Source organism: Cnephaeus nilssonii (genome assembly GCF_951640355.1).
Source record: "Cnephaeus nilssonii genome assembly, chromosome: 21".
NCBI lineage: Eukaryota > Metazoa > Chordata > Mammalia > Chiroptera > Vespertilionidae > Cnephaeus > Cnephaeus nilssonii.
Genome location: NC_137092.1, coordinates 23131181 through 23146358, shown reverse-complemented (window position 1 = coordinate 23146358; position 15178 = coordinate 23131181). Strand labels below are relative to the sequence as shown.

The window sequence follows — 15178 nt, the reverse complement described above, 5'->3', positions numbered from 1 at the left end:
GGAGAACGCTTTCTCAAGTATAAAGTCATTTGTACCTAAAACTTATACACAGGCTGTGGGACAGTCACTAAATTGTCACCATTAGCCCTGTCCACACGTGTCGACCTTGGACCCCCATTACACCCACCCCGACCCCAGCCTGTTCCCTTCAAGGCTTTGGCAGCCACCAACATTTGCCTGAAAGTCAGACCCCTTTGATGCCTTGCCCTTTGACCCCATTCTCAGACCAAAATACACCATGAAAACTACCAGGAGTCACACTTGGTAAAATACATGAAAACTGGACACTTGCTACTGGTCCAAGGTTGTATAGGGATTTTTTTTTTCTATCTCAAAAGGTTTCCTCTGTGACAAAGAAATTGTTCAACCAACAACTGCTTACCAAGGAGTTCCGATGTACCCAGCAAAGTGCTAAGCACGTGATGACTACAGGAACCTCCATCGGAGAAGAGGGGAGAGAGCGAGCGTAGGGTAAGACCACGGATTCTGGAGTTGGACGCCTGCGTTTGATTCCTGGCCCTGCTTTATAACCTTCAACAAATTACTTTGCCTCCGTTTTCTCGCCTGTAAAAGCGATGGGTGCGGGGGGGGGGGGGGGGGCGGGGAGGGTGTGATGATGAACTAGTACCCCATAGGATTATTGTGAAGACGAAACAAATCACCGTGTATACAGCTGGTGCTCAGTAAAGGCTTGCTATCATTAGGAGGTAACTGCAGTAATCAGGTGGTAGATGTGGTGCTGCTGGGGCCAAGGGGAAAGGAAAGTTAGAAACCACATTCGCTGGCTTGATCTCATTGAATCTTCCCAGGGACCCCTGCTTGGAGGTCATGACCCTCACCTGGAGCCTCAGAGAGTGCCCACAGCACACAGCAGCTCTGCAAGGCTGGGGGGCTGCTCACTCAACCACACCCCTGCCTCTCTCCCGGAATTATCAGGATCCCGAGTGGCCAGGGAGGCTGTGGGCGAGGCCGTGGGAGCGGAGAGATTTGGATACACACAGGTGAGACCATGGAGTGACAGCTGCATAACCGGCAGCTCCTGTGGTGCAGCAAGTCCTGGGAGGGGGCGGGCAGACATCCCAGGCAAAGAGCATCTTAAAGGCTTGGGCCGGAGGGTGGGGTCCCTCCTGCCAGCGTTTGCTTCCAGTCCCTGAAGCTGCTGGGCCGGGGCTTGAGGAAGGGAGTGTCAGGAAGATTGCTCTGGCCTCATTTTGCGGGAGAGGGGAGGAAAATTCTAACCAAGAAGCCCTCCGGGCTCAGGGAAGTGGTGTCGGACAAACGGGTGCAGAGCCAGAGCGCAGGGACCTGGGAGCACCAGCCCCTTGTGCCTGGCAATCGCCCCAGGGCACACCGCCTGCTGCTGGATCTGGGGAGCCAGGGGCTGGGCCATCAGAGGCAAATTCACCCTTGGAGAACAGCCCTCCGGGTGCTGGGCGAGCCCTGGAGGGGGGGCGGCGTGCCTGCTCCCTCCCCGCACCTCGTGGGTCTGGGGCCAGAGGCCCCCAATTCCCACCTAATTGTTGTTTGGCCTTGCCTGGGAGGAAAGATGCGGCTATATTTCTCCTCCAGGCTGCAAATGCACGGGGATGAGGGCGAGGATGTATGCCCATAAAATTTATTTCGAGCAAGGTATCTAGCGGGGACCCTTAATATGATGAGTATTCAAGAGAGAATACATTAAGGCTAATGTATGCAGGGGAGGGCGGCCGGGAGTTGTAGAGGCTTGCAAGCCCAGACAACATCACGTTCAGGAACAACACTAAAAGCAGACAAGCCCCATTGCAGCCGCCAGCTTGCAGGGAGGCGTCCGGCTGGGTGGGGCTGGGCTGCCCAAACTTGGGGTTCTCAGAGGGAGGCCTTGGGACCAAACCGGGGTCCTCGGGCTCGGCAAAAAAAATGTAAGGGACGTACTAAGGGTGTTTTTAAATGAAATAAATAAATAAATAAAACCTTCCCCACTGTAGATTTTGAGAGGAGAGAGGATTTTTAAAACAAAGATAATGTAGAAATGCTTTAAGAGATCCATAATAATAGTAAAACTGGGCGTCAAGAGCGTGTTATGGGCTGTGCCAGGTCCTGAATGCACATCACCTCAATAATCCACACAACAGGGTGAGGGAGGTATAATTATCCCCATTTTACAGGAGAGGAAACTGAGCCTGGGAGAGGGTAAGCCAAGTGCCCAAGGTCTCGCGGTGGGGGAGCCAGGATTTGAACCAAGCCTGTGTAAGGCGGGCTAACCTGACCCGAGAGCTGGAGTCTGAGGCATCAGCCTGGCTGGCTCTACCCCATCACGTTATGGAGAGGAGGAGGCAAAGAGAGAGCCTCCAAGCTGCTCGGCGCACAGTGACAGGGGCAAATGGGAACACTGACCATTTCCTTAGCAATCACGCTCCCTAACAACTGGGGAAAGGGAAATGGGGAAATGTTTGGAGCACAGATTTGGGTCCTTTGCACCGAGGATGCAGGTGTGTATGGGACAACCCAGTGCCCTGGGGAGGCCTGGAAAAGGCGCCCCTGTGGGGCGGATCCCCTCCACCCAGGTAGCCAGCTTGTTGAAGGCATCTGTCAAGGTCAGATTCGTCCCTGTGCATGAGGGGGTGCAGCCCTGTGAACTCAGATCCCACACTTCAGGTGACGCTGCTCCCTCCAAGTAATTCTTTAGATTGTTGTGAAACGCAAGCTATCTAGAAAAACTTCAAAGAGCAACAACACTCGCCTTTTCAAAAACTTGCAATAAATTATGATTTGAATTTTTTTTTTTTACAGTTGAGAATGAGCAGGACAGCGGTTATATGGGTCTCCTACCAAAGTAAAGTTGTAGCCAACATTTCTAAGGAGCGAGAGGCTTTCCCAATCCCCAGTAAAGTCAACTTATTTCCTGCAGTACTTACTACCCCAAAATTCTACCGTACAAACTGGGATAGAAGCAGACCCTGGGAGTCACTAAGACCGAATTTCATCTATAAACTCAGTTCCTGATAGAAGGAGTCATTTCATTTCAGGTGAAAATGTTTATCTTATCTGCACGCAAGTGGTGTGTGGTGATGCTCCTTCCTGGGACTCTGGGGAGGGAAGCTCAGGCATGACGAGACCTCGATGCCCCTGGGACAGCCAGCACATCTGCAGGGATGCTGGGCCACACAGTGAACACACTCCCCCCTGGCAGGTCCCTCCACCAGCCTCTGTGTCCTGCAAAGTGACCTAACCTCACACGGTGAGAGCTGTGTGTGTGCCTGCAGACACCCTCCCAGGCACACATTCACACATACAGTTCACACACAGGCACACCATAGAGAGAAACACACACAAGCCCAAAGGTTACCCTATACACAAGACACACACACATAGCACACTTAGCACACATACATACACATACCCATATGTGCACAAACATGTATTACTGACACATACACACACACCCTCACACACAGGCCAGGCATCGCCTTTCTGGAAACAAAGCTCCGTCTGTCTGTGGCGGGGACGCCATCACTGAATGAGGGAGGCGTCCCACCTGGAGCAGAGGGGGGAGGGGGCAGTGAGTGAAGTAGAAAGCGAAGCGGAAGTAGAAACATTCTGTTCAAATTCTCCTTTGGAAAACCACTGGGGGAATTTGAAAGTTTTCAGTTCTGTGCGTTTAGACCTTCAAATCTTTAGGTTTGCCAAACTGTTTATAATAAACCCCAGATCAGACTGTCTGCCAGACCTGGGATCAGGTCCTGTCTCTACCAGCGTCACCTCTTTGAGCCTCCCTTTTCTTATCTGTAAAACGGAGATACCACCACCAGCCCCTCAGCGCTGCTGTGTGATCACATCAGATAACGAGACACCTGGCCCCGTAATCCCACTGTCCCAGCTCCACGGTCAGCTCCTTTCTCCACTCTCCAACAAGGTGAATTTATATATTCAAAGTCTGTCAAAATTATTTCATGCTTTATTGTTTTCCAATAGACTATCTTTCCCTCTCTCACCCTGCCATCCCTTTAGTTCTAAAGCATCTGGAAGGAAGGGGCACAACCCCTTTCTAACCAGCATTAGTCGAGGGTGTGAACAGATCATGCAGCATTACAAGGACTCAGGTGTTCTTAGGATAAAGAAGTCTGGCAGGTTCTTTCCGCCACAGAAGAAGGGCAAAGTCGCCAGACCTGGGTCCCCTCCCCACCCGTGAATGGTGAGAACCGGGGTGTTGGGGCCACCAACTGCCTGGCCTCACTTCACTTGTGCTGTAATGTATTCAAGCAAGAATGGGTTGAGTTCAAATTGCCATGTAAGGCTTCTAGAGTTTTTCTTGGAACATCTAAATGCCCAATGAAAAAGTGCCTGTTCCTACGGGGTGAGGAACGGCGAGAAGCCCTTTGCCTGTAGCTGGAATCTCCTTCATCAGGAAGCTTATGAAACCCACAACAGAACGCCCAGCCCCTGAGGCACCCAAAGTGCCGCTGTGGGGGCACAGAGGGCCTATTTTTTCCGAGTGGCCCATCAGAAAGTGGGTTCCATTTTAAATCCCCCAATTCCTCCATGAGTGAAGTTCCAGAAAGCTGGTAAGTGGGAGAGATAAAAAGGTCTGATGTGGTCCGTGGGAGACCAAATCGCCCATACCCCTCCGGTGAGGAGTAATAACTGCTGTGCCTCTCTATTCCCCGCTGCATCTCTTCATTTCCAAGGAAGTGCTCTCCAGGCACGGCGAGGCGTGGGGGGGGGGGTGCCGGGGGGCACCGTGAAGCATTTCAGAAATGGCCTGTGTGTTCATGTGACCGATTTTAATTCTTTGAAAAATAGTGTTTTCTATCTCTCTGGTCACAGATCAACAAGGTGAGGGGGGACATTTTTTCTTTTTTTTCACTAAAGAGACTGAAATTAGAATCAACACACTTGACCAGAACTTCTAAAATATATTTAAGAAAGTGCACCTTCCTGGGAAAATAGAATTTCAGGTATTTCCATTGGAATTATAATGCTGATGAATATTGTAATATCCGTAAAAAATGGTTTTTTTCTCTACTGAGTGGAACCATGTGCATTTAACCGTACTGTGAGATCAGAGTAGTATTTTGTCAAATTTGGACCGTGATGGGCCATTTTGGAGTCCTGCAGGGCACTGCTTTTTAAACTGCCTTTTGGGTCAACAGAATTCCTTTTGGTCTCACAAACAGTTTCCCCGGGCAGCCTCCCGCCCAGGACGGGGCTGACCTTGCTTCTCTCAGGGTGTGAGGTCTGCTTCCCGGTCTCCCTCTTCCCGGAGCTCACAACACTGGGTGCCAGCTGGGCCATCTCTCGGACCCGGAGCACTTCAGCCCGCTGAGGGCGGCTCCATCCGCAAAATGGGAACCCAAACTCTGGCCCGTAAGATGGCCAGCGCTCCCAACTTTGTCAGGTAAACCTGCAAGCCCATGGACTCTTCCCAGAGAACCTGTGCAGAGTCAACATCTCCGTTTTCCCTAAGGGCACCCAGCTGGGGGCCACGCTGGGCTGGAACCTTCTTTTTCTCTGGGACGGATTGTGGGGCTGAGGGAAGACCGAGACTTCCAACAGTGCTCACCCAAGCCACCTCTACCTGGCGGCTTTGGCCCCACATCCTTTGGCTGGTGACTTCACTCCAGGAACAGATCGTTGTTGTTGTTGTTGTTGTTTTTAGCTCTGTCTCAAATAACATTTGGTTCCAAAAATACACAATTTTATTTATTTCTTAGGTTTCTTGACTGACTACAGATGGGAAGGAGAGGCCCAATGGGGCTTCATGGAGACACACATGCAATTAAAATATTATGCAAATGTTGTTCTTGGGATTCTCCATGCCTCCCCCAATTATGAGAAAACAACAGTCCATGGCAGACTTCCTTGCTCCCATACCTAAGGTTCCCCGAGTCCTGAAGAAGGAAGACGCTTTTTAAAAGGCATGCTGGGAAAACACTCAGGGGGCTTATTGATTTGGTCTGGGAATGACCAATTCTAAGGTGCATCAGCGTAAGGCCACAGGGACACACCTTGTGAGGCACCTGCCTAAACTCAGACCTAAATTCTCGAATATCCCAGTCTAAGGATTATACCAGAGGCATAGCTAGACCGAAATTCAATTAATTGAAAGTTCTACTACTGGATATATATTTCAAAAATAAAACTTTCCAATTCAAAGTTGCCACCACCACTACAGACAATAAAATCCTGTCGTCTGATCACAATATCCCTTTCAAATCACCTGGCAATTGTGCCGGAGGGAACCCAGGACTCATTCGTCTATGCAGTCCACATACGCGGTAAACCTGAGACGGAGGATGCAGTTCTACAGGGCACATCACGACTCGCTGCGTGTGTCCTCCCCCACCCCCTCCTGGCTCTTTATTTGCCATTTCCCTATTAAAGACAATTCGTTTTTCTTGGACAATTTATGACTTCCTTGTTTATATTTCCCTTATTCTAAACCAATGTATCTTAAAGAGACCAAAATGTTTGATAAATTTTCCTTTAAGGGATCTTCATGCCCTAGTCCGCATAAGCTCAGAAACATCACAGCTGAAGCACAAAATTCCAAAGTTAATTCTTTAAAACTTAAGGCGAAAAGGTGCGTTGAACATCGTGGTATTTTGGGGGACAGGGAAAACAATTCAACAGAGATCTGGGCCAGCCACAAAACAATGGGAAAGTCTAATTTTAAAAAAAATCAGCATTCCACTTAAGGTAAATCATATTCTCTATTATAATCATATTCACTCACATACTTTAAAAACACACCATCCTACACATGTCTTATCCAATTTCTAGTGCTTGCTATTTGTCTTGACAAATGATTAACAACCAGAAACAAAGTCAGAGAAGTCCTCCTCTTATCAGAAAGGATCACCCGAACACTGTCTTTCCCTCGGCTTCTCCGGAACCCTTCTCACCACCGTGCCTGTTTGTTTCCCTCTGTAGTTCGGGGTCCCTAGGGAACTCTCCTTTGTTCTTCTTCTGCTTAGACAGCTCCAACATAGTAACCTCTTCAAGGAAAGATCAAATTCAAAAGTATCCTGGGGCAATTTCAATGTGACCAATTTAAGAATGAATTTGGATAATGAGCCTGGTAGTAAATGAAATACACAATGTACATATGGAGTTGCAGGTGGAGGATTATCTTCCAGGTTACACAAAATTCCGTAATCTTCAGTAGGCTACATATTCTCAGTAATTCCAAATAAAACAGAGAATCACATCACACAAATCCAGGGCCATCTATGGAAATGTCCCAGACACAGCTCTACTTCCACTGCATCGACACGTTTAATCACCGCTACGTCTCCACAGTGTGTTTTCCTGATGTCTCATTCTGTGGTTATATTCCATATGTTTGGCAACCTCCCCCTCATAGGAAGAAACTTTCAATTAATTTGGCTGCAAGTTTTGTCTCTATTAAGCTATTCCCAGAACCAATCCCTTCACCCCCTAACATTATCATTAAAGCAAATTATACGTTAAAGACATCTGAGGGTGAGATACCACAGTAAAACATCTGTGGCTAGACCCAGACTGACAGAGCGAAGGGGGTGGGGAGAGCCGAAACAAGAAATCCACCAAAACAACAACAGAAGTTAGGACCTGCCCCCCAAGTCGATTCTCCAGTCCTCCCCTGATACAGTTTACCCCACGAACGAACATTTTCCGAGGGCGAATCCATCTAATTTGCCAATTAAACCCAACCTGTCCGCCTACCCCCAGCAGCAGTGGCTCAAAATGGTTGATTTGTGCTCCATTTTGATCAGGGCGCCTGTAAAAATGTTTAGCTTATTCTGTCTTGAACCCAGAAACTGCCTTATCCTCCCAGGCCTCCCACAAAGAGGGCGGCAGGTGGACCTCGCCACCCTGCAGCCTGCTGGGTGCTCAACCCCCAAGGAAACCTCTTTGCTGTGAATTCAGGCACAAACACAGGTTCCTCCCGGCACGGATTTCACGGAGGAAAGAGGGTAAGAAGGGAGGGAGGGAGCGTGAGAGAAGGAAGACATTCAGGCCACCGTGGAATTTTACTAAAAGCAGTAGCCCACCGTTTGCTCACATCTGTGTTATGGCATTGTTCACACTCACGCCGGCGAAAAGGCGAAAATACCACAAAACCCCACTCCCCAGCGCTCTCCCAACCCTAATGCCAACAGCTGCTCCGGTCTGCCTCCAGCCTGGGGGTTCCCAGAGAGGGGACCCGTATCCCTTCCTCCCTCCCATCAGCTAAAGTGGTTCCAAGCCTCCATGCATTCCCAGGTTCTCCAGCTCTAACCCTGATAAATTCCCCTAATTGAAAGAAATGACAGAGGTCCTCCATCCCCCTCCACCAGCCTCCCCCTCCCCACAAATCTCCCGTTTGGAGGAGGAAATTAATGTCCCCGCCAGAGATCCACCACCCGTGAGTCCAACAAGAGGCTCAAAGGAGCTGTCCTCCCCACGTGCGGGCGGTCAGTCCCCGGTAACTCATTTCCCCTCCTGGCCCGCAGGTGCCACTCGCCGGCCCCCTCCCCGCCCGGCGTCTCCCCGAGCTCCGCCTGCTAATTCCGCGCTAAGTAGTCACTAATTGACTGCGGCTCGGAGTCAAAGGGCACGGCCACCCGAGGCCAGGGGGGAAGTTACCACAATAGAAATATTTGGGGCTGGAGGGCTGTCTACACCTGGCCCGCGGGGTCACCGGGTCACTGTTCCATACGCAGGCCGGTCCTGGGGGCCGCGTGCCGTCTCCTCGGCGGAAAGAAATTCCTTGGCCGGTTCCCTCCTGCCTCCTCCCCCAGCCCACCTCCAGGAGGGCTCGGTTCTTAAAAATTCACCCTGGAATTTGCAGTCGCGGGGGCGGGTCTCCGAGACGAATTGGGGACTCGCGTCGCTCTAATCCCCAGCGCAGCCCGCGCACATTCCTGCCGGAACTCCGCTTTGTACCTGGGTGTCCGGCGGGGACCCCTCCTTCCGCTGACCCCCTGCTGCTCTCCGGTCACCCTGCCCAGGATTTGCGAGTAATTCCCGATTAGTCTCCCCGGCAGATCCTTGTCGAGACATTCGCCCTGCCTCTTAAGAAGTAGTAGTAACAGCAATTGAATAATAATAATAATAATAATAATAATAATAATAATAATAATAAATAATAGCGACCCATCCTGGGTGAAGCCGACCTCTGAGCCCGGAGTGGAGCCGGCGCCGGGTCCCAGGTCAGCCGCGGCCTGGCCTCCTCCGGGACCCTCGGGGCACCTGCGGCCGCGCCGGTTCGCCTTCCCCGGTGCCCTCTCCAGGGCGACTTTAATTCACACCGTCGGCCGCCCGGGTCCAGACCTGGTCTCTCCGGGGCCTGCCGCGCTCTTCGAGGCCCGCTAAGCGCGGGGAGCAGGGCGGGGAGCCCCCCAGGCTCGAACTCGGGCGGGGCGCTCGCACCCCACGTCCCCGCTGGCCACCTCCGGGCTCCGAGCAGGAGGAGCCGCTCCCAGCCAAGGGGAACCGCTTTCCAAGGGTTAAAAAGGGACCGAAAGACCCCTGCCGCCGGCGCAGGCGCTCAGTTCCGAGTTCCCCGAGGCCTGGTGTGCAGTGGGTCTGAGGAGGAAGAGGGGGCTCGCCGGGCTCCCCTCGCTGGAGCGCAGCCTGCCGCCCCGCCTTCCTCCCAAGTTTCTGCCGCCGCTCCTACCCCAGGCGGCCCAGGCGTGGCCAACCCCAACCCGCTGGGGGCCGCCCCGAGAGTAAGAAGGAAAGGAACGGGCGAGGTGGCTGGAGAGAAAGGGCCGAGGCGCGGGGGTGCCGAATGCGGCCCGCGGTGGGCGCAGCCTCTTGCCCCATTCGCAGCCGCGGCCTCTTATCTCCTCCGGGCTGCGGGGCACGGCGCCCGCAAACCCGGCTCTTCCGGGACAGCACCCTGTCTGCACCCACCTCTCCTGGCGCCTGGCGGGCCTTCCAAAACTCTGGGCGGTGGTGACAGCGCTCGGGCCCGGCGCCGCGCGGTGCGCAGCAAGTGCTCGGAGAGGGAACCCGGGGTCCGGCCCCGGCCACCCGGCGGCACCTGCCCTCGGGGCGAGGCGTTCGGCCCCGGTCGCGGCGAGGCCACTCGGGTCGCGCCCCCGGACCTGAGGACGCCGCTCCCGCTCCGCCCCGCCAGGCTCTGGTTTCCCGCGAGCCCGCACCGAGCGCGGGAGCACCTGGGGCTTTTCTCTCCGCTCAGCCCGACTCCGCCTCCCCCGGGGCCGCTCACCCGCCGCACCTGCGGGCCCGGGCCCAGGTGAAGGCGCTCCCGCCGCTCCCGGGGGCGCTGGGACCGCGGCCGCGGGGAGGGCTCCCTGCGCCCTGGCGCCCGCTCCGACGGAGGCAGAGGCCCGGAGGGGGCCGGAGCCCTCTCGCCCTCGGCGCCCTCCGCCATCCTCCGCCTCCAGCCGCGGCCACCTCCTTTCTCCCAAAGCCCTCGGGTGGCGCGCGGCTCTGGCCCGGGGCTGGGGTGGGACAACCCGAACCCTAACCCGCGAGGCCCGAACCTGCGGGCGGGGACGCCTCGTGGGCGCGCACCTGGAGGTGTTTGTGGCGCGGGAGGGCGGTTTGCGGTGTGGGAGGCCGCTGTTTGAGCGTCTGTACCGGAGTCTGAGAGAACATCTGCTGATGTTTTTGTCTCCCCTCCTTCCCCGCACCGCGAGAAAGGCAGGGGTGGAAGAGAGCGCATCGCTGCTTGGAGTGGGAGAACGCGCCCGGCGGGAACTGAGGCCGTCCCGCCCCTCCCCGAAGGGCCTGCGAGGTGCTGGGGGGTCGCCGCCGCAGGAGCCCGGGGGGAGAAGGAGGGGAGCGGGGCGCCCGGATCCTCCCGAACACAAAGTCCAATACCCTTCCCCACAGCTTCGGGGCCACAGGAGCTGCAGGAAGTAGGTCTTTTAGGAGCCGAGGAAGGACGGGAGACGCCGGGCTGCTCCCCACTTCCCACCCCAGCCCGGACCAAGCGGGAGCTCCTTCCTCCGGGCGCCCCGTCCCCGGCCGGCAATGCGGGGCAGCAGGTGCCCCGGGACAACGTGGGCCAGGGGTGGACGAGACGCCCACCTCCACTCCTGTCCAGAGCCGCCTCGGCCGGCAAGGGGGCCGGCAGGACGCAGGTGCTGGGGGGGGGGGGGCTGTTTTATTCGGGAGGTGAGAGGTGAGAGGTGAGAGGTGAGAGGAGGCGCGGGCGCGCTCACAGCAGCCAATGCTGCGGGGCGGGCGGCGCGGTGAGGACGCTCCTACCCTCCGCGGGAGGCAGAGGGGACCGCCGGACGCAGGCCGGATGTGCCTGGGCCAGGAGGGACCTGCGACCCTACACCGGAGTCCAGGGGCCCGAGAAGGAAAAAACACTGAACCCTTTCAAACGGGCCAAAGGGCCTTGGGCTCCGACTGGACGTGACCCGACGGTGCCGCCTCCCGCACCCAGAGCCTCCCGCACCCGGAGCCAGGAATGGAGTTCGGAGTTCCTTAGGAAACTCTAATGGGAGGCGGGATGGGGCTGCCCAGCCACCGGCTGGGATTTAGGGGGCTGGGGCTCTGCTTCTCCACCCCAGGCTGCTCCTGGATGATTCCCAGCGGCCTCCGCGCGATTCTTCCCGAGCTTCTTGTCCCAGAGGCCACCCCCTCAAACCGATGGATCCGCCCCCCACACACCCAGTTTGTCTGGTAAAGTCCCCCACACACACACCCAGCCTGTCTGAGTGGTCCCCCCACACACACACCCAGCCTGTCTGAGTGATCCCCCCCACCCCGACACACACACCCAGTTTGTCTGGTAAAGTCCCCCCCACACACACCCAGCCTGTCTGAGTGATCCCCCCCACACACACACACCCAGCCTGTCTGAGTGATCCCCCCCACACACACACACCCAGCCTGTCTGAGTGATCCCCCCCACACACACCCAGTTTGTCTGGTAAAGTCCCAGAGCCGTGGGGCCTGATCCGGAGCCCCAGGGCTGTGGGGCTCGAGGCTCCAACGCCCAGCCACCTCTGCGCCTGGAAGCAGGAGGGCCACCTCATCTAGCAGATCCTCCAGGAGCCCGCAGCGGCGGGAGGCCGGACACAGTGTAAGGAAGAGGACCGTGTGGAGAGGAGAAATTATTACATTACTTGGCAAGGGAAAGTGCATGCACCTCACCCATCCCCAAAGAAGCAGAAGAATATTCTGGAGTCCAGAGCACCAGAGGCACCAAGGTTGGGGATCCCTAAGCCTGTGCCTCAGGGTGAAGGAGTAGGGCATGTGTATGTATGTGTGTGTGTGTGTGGGGGGGGGGCGCAACCCAAACCTTCCAGTGGGTGGGATGGAGGGACCCTAGTTGAGAGCCTATCTGGGGTCTCCTCTCCCCAGACCCAGGTCTAAACACCCACAGGCTGGGATTACCCTCCCTCCTTGAGGCCCAAGAACCTCACCCCCACGTGAAGTTCTTAGGCCATAGGCCGCCTGTCCCAGAAAAGAGAATTGTTGTGTAGGTGTGTGAGGGGACCCTGCCCCACCTATGCCCAGTTCCCAGCACCAACAGCTTAACTAACAGGCAGCGGCCAGATTTGCTGCAATGGGGTTGGGTAGGAGGCACACATATCCGAAAAGAAAAAAGGAAAGAAAAAGCTGCATCCCAAAGTCTGCCAGGCCAACCCAGGCCACAGCCTCAGGCCCTGGGCAAGACAAAAGGAAAGAGAGACCACCCCTCCTGGTCGGGCACTGCCTCCCTGGGCCGCCCTGGAGGAGTCCCCCTTTTCTACCCCATGGTCTCCCACCGTTCCAACCCAGACCAGGAGCCCTGGCCAACGGTAGCGTTGAAGGCAAGTTCTAGGCATTTCAGGAAATGGAGTTCCTGACGTGGAAATCACAGCTGTCTCTGGATAAGAGAAACAAAAAGTGAGACCATCTGAGAAAGGCGGTCAGGGCCTCGCCTACCCATCCTGCGCTCCAGCCCTAACCGACAGGCCCCCTACGGGTCACAGCGGTGAGAGCGCAGAGTGCTGGGGCACACACACTCTCCGGGCTGGCGCAGAGCTCAAGAACTTGCCATCAGCTCAGGGACTTGAAGCACTTTTGCCAGGGTTTGTGTTTGTGCAGGGGCTGAGGACCCGCTCCTTCCCTGCCGGTGGTGGGGTGGGGACAGTAAGGGGGCAGTGAACCCCCAAACCTTCTACAGACACACCTTAGCAAGCTCCGCAAGGCACCGCGCAGACGTGAACCTGCCAACACTTGACAAGATGAGGCACAATGGCTAACTGTAGGATATTAGAGAAGAAGCAACCTAAGTAGGTTTGGGTGAAACTATGCTCTTCTAGTCCTTCCTCAGAAACTTCCGGGAAGCCCAGAACACACGCTAGCTAGTCAGCCTGCCTTTTGAGGTTTGGCCGGGACAGAAGCCCTGCCTTGGTGACCCCGGGCGCAGGAGGGCGCGCTGGTGCGCCCTAGTGCATAGGTGGGCAGCATCCTTGGATGAGCCGGTCCTTAAGTTAAAAGAAATTTGCACTAAAGAAGTCGAGGGCGGAAGCACAGCCCATTGGCAAGCAGAGTGAAAGAACCTCTCTCTCCCCCCGTGGTGCCCAGGGGCGTCCCGAAAAGCCCTCCAGCCTGCGGAGCAGGACTCGCGCTGCCCCCGCTACGAGCTCGACGCTTCAGGACCTGCTCCGGGTTCCACACATTTTCTACCGCAGATTCTCGGTTCCGGAGTGGGGGACAGAGACTGATTCCCTCCGGGAAAATCCCTGCGCGCGCACACCTATCCACACACAGGCAGGAGGTAAACATGCCCGGAGCTGGAGCTCCCGCTGCCTTGCTCATTTCAGGCGCGGGAAAGAAAGCAGAGCGCGAGCAAAGCGCCTATACACCCTGATCTCTCCTTTCCGAGTCCCAGACCTCCTGAGAGCCTACCCTCGCCTGCACACGAGCTGTTCCCTGAGTTCACAACTTCGTCTCGGTGCTTCTCCCTCTTCGCATTCCTTGCTAGATGGAACATGGCGAGTGGACTCCCCCTCTAGGAGCAGGCGGCCTGGGCGGCGCAGGCGGCACCAGCGGCACCAGCGGCACCAGCGGCACCAGCGGCACCAGCGGCACCAGCGGCGGGCGCCGCGAGCGGCAGCGGCAGGGACGCACCAGGCGCGCGTGCTCTGCGCGCGGGGACAGAACGTGCGACCTGGGCTTCGGCGCTGCCAGCCCCCGGGGCGGGGAGGTGGGGGGCGAGGGAAGCGCTCTCCAACGTCCCGCCAGCGAGGGTGAAGTTGCTGTGCCTACACTGGGATCTTTGACAGTAGCCCCCGGCGGGGTGGGGGCGAGGATGATTTGGGGAGACCACCCAGCCCTCAGGCCTGCCCTGCAGCTGGTTCCCCTGGTGTCCCCAGACAGCACTCTCCCCGATGGTCCTAGAAAAGCCATGGGCTGGGGATGCCGGGTTCGGTACTCTCGGATCTGGAAGGCTTTCACTTTCTGCCCCAAAAGCCAAGAGCCAGGCCCTTCGCCCCTGCCCTGTGACCGCCTCTGCGCCCGGGCTGCCCCTCGCCCCGCCCGGCCCCTTCGGTCCAGGCTGCGCGCCGCGTCCGGCCCGCCCCGCACCAGCCAGGGCTGCCGGCTGTCTTGTTATTAAATTAAATCAGCGAGAAAGGGGGGTGTCTTACGTTGCATCGGCACACCAAGCATCTCCGGGAGCCCCTTGACAGCCCCCTCCGCGGGGACAGCTGCGCTCTGCATCATCTCGGAGCGAGAGCCAGCGAGTCGCAGTCTACGAAGATCTCTCGCTCGCTCTCTCAAGCTGGATTCAGGAATTTGAAAATAATAATAAAAAGCCCAGCCAGGCCGCCGGAGTCACGGCGGAAGCAGGACCCTCCGCCTCTCCCGGAGGATTCCACAGGCTGGCTGCCCCCCTCCCCCCGCCAGTCCTCAGTCTGTTTCAAATCCCTTTGATCTCGCTCTCCCGGGTTGGTGCACATCCCGGTTGAGACGCTGGTGCTGCAGCCCTGGCTCTTTTCCCCTCCTCCCTCCCCCGCCCGCCTCTCTCCCCCTCCCCCTCCACCCTTCGCGTGCCGGACGCCGGGGAGGCCGCGGTCGCCCAGGCGTTGTGATTCATTCACACTGCAGGAACGGCCATGACGTCGCTTTCCGCAGGGAGGCCCGCCCTTCAGCCAATTCCCCGGCACCGGGCAGTGAGCGGCGGACACCGGTCAGAGTGGGGGGTCCCGGCGCCCCAAGGGGGGCCGACGGTGCGGGAGGGCGGGGCCGCACGGAGTAG

The 15178-nt window shown here is 56.6% G+C and overlaps 1 protein-coding gene across 1 annotated transcript in view; it reads right to left on the bottom strand.

The window, feature by feature from the left end:
* Positions 1-14643, bottom strand: part of LHX4 (LIM homeobox 4) — a gene marked incomplete at its 5' end in the record, with an annotated part of 39941 nt that extends 25298 nt beyond the window's left edge. Inside the window, one exon of the mRNA XM_079760827.1 lies at positions 14568-14643. Within this exon, the coding sequence (XP_079616953.1) occupies positions 14568-14643 (76 nt within the window). The remainder of the gene's footprint in view (positions 1-14567) is intronic.
* Positions 14644-15178: the final 535 nt, after the last annotated feature.